This window comes from Convolutriloba macropyga, chromosome 7 (genome assembly GCF_964194025.1).
Source record: "Convolutriloba macropyga chromosome 7, txConMacr16.3, whole genome shotgun sequence".
Classification (NCBI taxonomy): Eukaryota; Metazoa; Xenacoelomorpha; order Acoela; family Convolutidae; genus Convolutriloba; species Convolutriloba macropyga.
Window position 1 is genome coordinate 10,298,505 of NC_134474.1, and position 6,000 is coordinate 10,304,504.

General features: G+C 33.3%; 2 protein-coding genes across 2 annotated transcripts in view; both read right to left on the minus strand.

Moving 5' to 3' along the window:
• The window catches only part of LOC142342594 (voltage-dependent calcium channel subunit alpha-2/delta-4-like), a 433,960-nt gene extending 427,966 nt beyond the window's left edge, over positions 1-5,994 (minus strand). Inside the window, exons 1-2 of the mRNA XM_075393975.1 lie at positions 5,861-5,994; positions 1,492-1,602 (exon numbers count right to left, since the gene is read on the minus strand). Of these exons, the coding sequence (XP_075250090.1) occupies positions 1,492-1,560 (69 nt within the window). The 5' untranslated portion in view covers positions 1,561-1,602; positions 5,861-5,994. The remainder of the gene's footprint in view (positions 1-1,491; positions 1,603-5,860) is intronic.
• The window catches only part of LOC142342935 (voltage-dependent calcium channel subunit alpha-2/delta-3-like), a 42,562-nt gene continuing 38,267 nt past the window's right edge, over positions 1,706-6,000 (minus strand). The window contains exons 8-9 of the mRNA XM_075394615.1: positions 5,861-5,998; positions 1,706-1,753 (exon numbers count right to left, since the gene is read on the minus strand). Coding sequence (XP_075250730.1) covers positions 1,706-1,753; positions 5,861-5,998 — 186 coding nt within the window. The remainder of the gene's footprint in view (positions 1,754-5,860; positions 5,999-6,000) is intronic.

Consider the following 6,000-nt stretch of genomic DNA (forward strand, 5'->3'; position numbering starts at 1 on the left):
AACATACACAAAATGTGATGTTTTTTATTGTATTGTATTCTTTATTTTCTTTAAAAAGTTTTTCTTTACGAATATGAGCTCATTCAATCAATTTCAACTCTTTTTAGCTAAAATATATGTATAAATTTGAGCAAAAAATACCAAATCTACCCAACAAAGACAAGAGGTATAAATGCTTAGATGAAAATTGCATGGTAGAATGTTTTTGTTTAATGTCCTGCTTTGCATTGAATGAAAGTTTTTAGGGTTTGTTGCTCGAGAAGTTGTAATAACTCTTCAACTTCAGAATGTTTGAAAACCCCGATATTTTTGTTTTTAATAGCGACAGTTGGCATTTTTTAATGTTTTTTTAATAGTTTTATTGGTCTCTTCTATGCAACTTTTCCTCGAATAAGAGAGAAATTAAATGTCTTTTCAAAGTAGTTTCATTGTAAAATATAGAATTTTTCATATTCAGCTTCGGTTTGGTTGTTCAACCTTCATTCACGCATGATGTAGTTTGTTTTAACTGTGAATTGACCATCTATTCTATAATTGAGTTACTTGGCTGATTACAACCAACACTGTTCAACATGCGAAAAGTGAACAGAAATACACGTTGAACAAGGAAGGATAGCTAATTGACCATTGTGCTCTGTCCACTACAATTCTGTCATAATCAGAACACAATCAAATCCACAATACAAATGACACTATACGTAATAAAACAAGTAGAAATAAGAGACGTAAAATTACTATACATAAAAAGTCAAGTTGAAATATTTGTCGCAAAGACTTTTTCGTAAAATTTTGATGGAATTCGTGGAAGAGAAATTGTAGAAAATATAAAAGAAATCTATGATTTGAAAAAATAGCTAAACGTTTATATCAAAACGCGAGAAAAGTGTCTTAAATGAATGAAAATAAATGAAATCAAATATAATCAAAAACTTAATTAAATATAATCAAGTATAATCAAATGAGGGTATAACAACCCGTGAATTTTGTTTTTCACTTGTAAGAAATCGTCGTTTTCTAATCGTTTTCCTTAGACAAAAATGATCAAAGCCCTTACGTGGTAATCGCCGTTTTGTTAGTTACATCGTCGTTATTTTTATGTAAGAAATGCTCGTTTTTTCATCGTTATTTTAATGAATGAAAAAAAAACGACTTAAACGACGGAAACTAATGAAAACGAAGAAAACGACAAAACGACGAAAACGACGATTTCTTATAAAAAATATTGTCGTTTTTTCGTCGTTGTCCTCAACACGGGGAAGTTTCAGACATAGAACCCCGATAAGCCTAGTTGCAGATTTTCGTGCATTAAAAGTTACCTTGTCCACAATTTTATGCTTTATCTCCAGAATTTTGTGCTTGAATTCATGTTTCAAGACCACAAAATTCTAAGCGCCCGACGCCCACTTTTTAATTCATTTTGGTCTTCACATAACCAGTTTCGGTCTGATGAGACCTCAGCCTGAGCGAATTTTTTACAGAAATCTGAAATACCTTTTTTTTGGCGTTGTACTTTGTGAAAATGGCCTCGTAGTTCTCCACTGCGCCATCTGTTAAAAGCATGATTGCTTGGCTGCAATTGGATCCCGTCTCGCTGGTCTCCGACTGTAAACGTGAAATAAAGGAGTCACTGGTTCTACCTGGACTACAGTCCAATGAAAAAAGAATCAGGACAATTTACCCAATTCATTTTAAATAAAAGGCCATCTTACCCTGAGCCATTTTGTCCAATTCGAGTATTTCGGTTTACATTATTCTGAAATTTACACAGCGTTTATTTAGCATCATAAAATGGCTTTTGTGACTTTTGGCTTTTGGCATCATAAAATGGCTTTTTGCTTTCATTGCTTTTACGAAACTATCACAACCGAATATTGGATTGTACTGTCCGGTTAAGCATGTTAAAACGTCCTTGTTGTAGTAACTGCTAATTCGTAATGGGAATATCGAAAGAAAAGATCAAATGCACTGGGTAAATTGGCACTTGGGAAAGCTGGCATTGGGCAAAATAGCACGTTGGGTAAAAAAAGAATTGGGTAAATTATCAAGTGACTGTTAAATATAATGAATCAGTATATCTTACAGCTATGTATAATTCAGAACTGATTCATGGAGAAAGCATTCTTTTTTGTCAGTATTGACAGACAAAATAAAAATTTAAACTTTGAAAACTTGGAAGAACGAAATGCAATTGTTTTAACTTTGTGATTTTCTTTCAATTGAATTAATTTCATCCAATTTCCTAATATCACATGTAGCTCTTTACCACTACATTATTTAAGAACAGACAACGTTTTTACAAAAACCCTACTCGTCCCTAATTTCGAATGTCAATGAACAATTTAACAACTGATTTTATATCGGAAATGAAATTGTGTAATCACATGTCAACTTTACATATTATTGGAAAATGTTCAATCAGTCTCAGCATGTGAAACAAACGGCGCTTTCAACTATTTTCCTATTCTGGCATTGATCTATAAAAAGTATTAGAGTACAAACATTTTATTCAGAAAAAAACCTGTTCTTCCACAAGATGAGAGAGAATATGTCTAAAGAAATAGCAGACATTATCATTAATTCGAAAAATGGTTGAATTTTTTTCATTAAAAATCAGTCTTTTTGACAATTTATCGAAAATACTAACAATTTTTTTGTTAACTCCTTTGCGCTTTAAGTTTTTCTGTGTTTCTGGTGGCGTACTGTGACCAATAGCTAGCTAGAATGGGGCCTTAAAAACGTCACGTTAATTATATTCCCGATAAAATCTAAAATAGAAGAATAAAGTTAACAAATTTTGTTTTTGTATTTTTAAAGAGCTATACCGCAGTCAACGTTTTTGAAATTGTATAGTAACCTGAAGAACTAATGATTTTTACAACCATGTGTGTAATCAACTTTTACTTTTTCATACCTTTAGCGACACATCGACCTCAAATTGAGGTTACGGAACCACAAAATTGCACGATCTGACCTTTGTTTCAGTGTAGCAAATCTTAAGATTTGTTTCACGGTTTTTTCAAAAAAAGCATTATAAACAAGACGAAGAGAAAAAAAACAGAATGCTTTGTTGGACGCCAAACTGTCAAAACAAATTTTAGGACACTAAATAGAGAGAGCTTGTAAATAACCGACAAACCAAAATTTCTGTTGCTTTCCCGGATCATAGTAACAAAGTAAATCAGCGCTGAATCATAGTATTTCTCAGTCTGTTTTTTACTATAAACAATTTATGATCATGTCACTTTTTACACTGTTCAGACAAAAAATCATAGTAAAAAAACCGGCTCTCTGAAAATACTCTGAACAGTACATATTCCAATTCTGGATTTGCTCTGGGCAATCTTAAAAAACATACTGTGAATAATACTTTGGTTGATGATAAAATTCACAATTCATCAACCAAATTGACTGAATTTGGTTGATGAAAAAATTCTCAGCATTGGTGGTGCTCCTTTCCGTGAAACTGTACGCATTGCTTTACTAAACGCACCTCTTGTAAAAACAATCTTGCTTTGGGTTCAGCTCTCCAGCAACTTAGAGGCAAAAAACACTAATCGTTGGCACAAACATTGTTTTCCAGTTGTATATCGTCTGCCCAGTACTGTTTCGATTTTCGTTAGGCTAAAAACTATAAGACATACAAAATTCCATTACAATCTGAAATAAAAACCATAAAATCTGCAATTTTGGTCCCAATTTGGCAGTTTCCAGGTTCCCGGCGTGTATTTCTTGATTTCGTCGTGTTTTTACTGGTTTTGGCGGGTTTCTTTGATAATCTTAAAACGTTTCTTGCAACGTTTTAAGATTGTAAGTCGTCTTCATGAAAAGGTGCATCGCTCAAAATTTCAAATTTTTTTCGAAACTTTCACAATTTTTCATGATTTTGCCTTGAACATCATGGGAATCAAAACCAAGGATGTACAGTCTATTTTCAGAAAAGTATCTATGCGAATAGACTGCACATAATGAGGTAGCAACATACTCTTAGGTTACACTGAAACAGTACTGGGCCGACGATATACAATTGGAATCAATGTTTCAGTACTGATTTACTATGGGACTAGGCTCCGGGTTCCGTTTGGCCTCTCCCCTAGTACGTTATGCAAGATAGTGCGTTGTGATTTATAAATCCTGGATAAAGGCAATCTATGTAAGATATTTTCCAAGTTTTTCAAAGTTATGCTGAACTTTTGCCCATTTAAAAGCCGTTATCTAGTCAGCATTGTTCGACAACTTTTAGCAGAAAATTAAATAATGAAAGACGGCAGTCAATTCTTGAACCATATCTAATTTTGAGCCTTGTTAAAGATCTTCTGACGACATCTGACTTGCAAGGCAAATATGTATCTTGCAACATTATTATAAGTTCTATGACTACGAGCTCTGTGCCGAATGGTTCTTTGACATACTACATATTACGCAGCTAAGAAATTTTCCCAGATATAATCAGGTGTAATTTAAGAGAAACTTAAAAAAAATTGGATATTGGAATTTTTGTGACGCAAAAACAACCTAAATTCAGTCAACTCAGCAAAACTCCTTGTCTTCTATTGAGATTCGCTAGCACAAAATTGATAAGAACCCAGACTCTTCCGCTTGTTCCCAGTTTTTTTTCGGAAATTAACCAATCGCACATTAATTCATTCGAATTTGACCGGCTCGGTCATCTGCTGAAATATTTTGCGTTAAAGTCATGCCATTTCTTAGGAACATTTTCGGTCATTTTTGAAATCATTCAGTTTTTACAGTTCCCGGTTATCTTGTAATTTTTTTCGATCTAATTCCGATCACATTTTTTATATCAAAATTTCATCCGTCTTAATTATTAACTTTTTTCCTTCACTTTTTTCCTTATACAAATGGTTTTTTCTGCGTTTTTGTGTCAAATTCCAGCGAGTTCTTGGGTTGATGACACATTGTGATTTTTTTTTAGGTTTTGGCTACGATAATTTGGTTGAAATCCGGTAAATTGACTACCGCAATTTAACGGACACGGTCACACGTGTGATCGAATTCATAAAGAAAGTTTTTGTATGCAACTGTCTTAGTGAGCTGAAATTGCGTAGTAAGAAATGTGCTTAATATAACTTCAATTTGATTTTAGGTGCCGAAGGCGCTGATTTTTTCAGCTCATTTGATGCATTTCCTGCAAAATTCTAGCACACTTTTCAGCACAATTTTCTGTCATAATTTCAACACTTCCAAAATTTTCAAACTCAGCATTTTCTGCACATTCATTGTATATATTCAACGCGTTTCTGACATAATTTCAACTACAGAAATCGCTTAAAAAATCAGCACAATTCATCAGTCAAAGAGGGAAAATGAATATTTTCAACACATTCCTTACATATTTTCAGCGCACTTCCTACCAAAGTTCAGTACAATTTTCAGCAGTCTTCTTACAAAAATTCAACAAAATTCAGCATTGTCAGCATGTGTCTAACGCATTCTTGCGAGCTTTTCAAAAAACTCCAAAACTTCAGCAGATTTCTTGCATAATTTCAGCTATTCGGAAAAAAAATAGCTTTGTGGCTTTAAATAAATTTTATTAACTGTATCATTGTTTTCATTATTAATGCCATTTTTATTATCACTATTAGTTTTAATATTGCTTGTTACCCGGGCCGAGATTTCATCCTTAATTCACCCTTAATTAGCGGGGATTAGGGTGTAATGCATGTTAGACTCCTATTTATCGGGGAAAAGAGTGTAAGAGTGTAATATTTTAAGAAACTGCACTATATTAACAATTTTTTCTCCGCTCTTTTTTACACACTTTGCAAAGATAGATATATCGTTTATTATTATACTTATGGCTTTTACTTCTCTCAAAACACAATGCATGTCAAATACTAACTTCATTGAGTAGTTTGAATGCAGCTTCTAGTGCCACTTCGAAATTCGCGATGCCCTTAGAAGTGATTTGTTTCAACTTGTGTTTGAGAAATTCCTTGTTGTCCGAGTTGGCCTGCACTAAGGTGCCTTTGAAACAGTCCT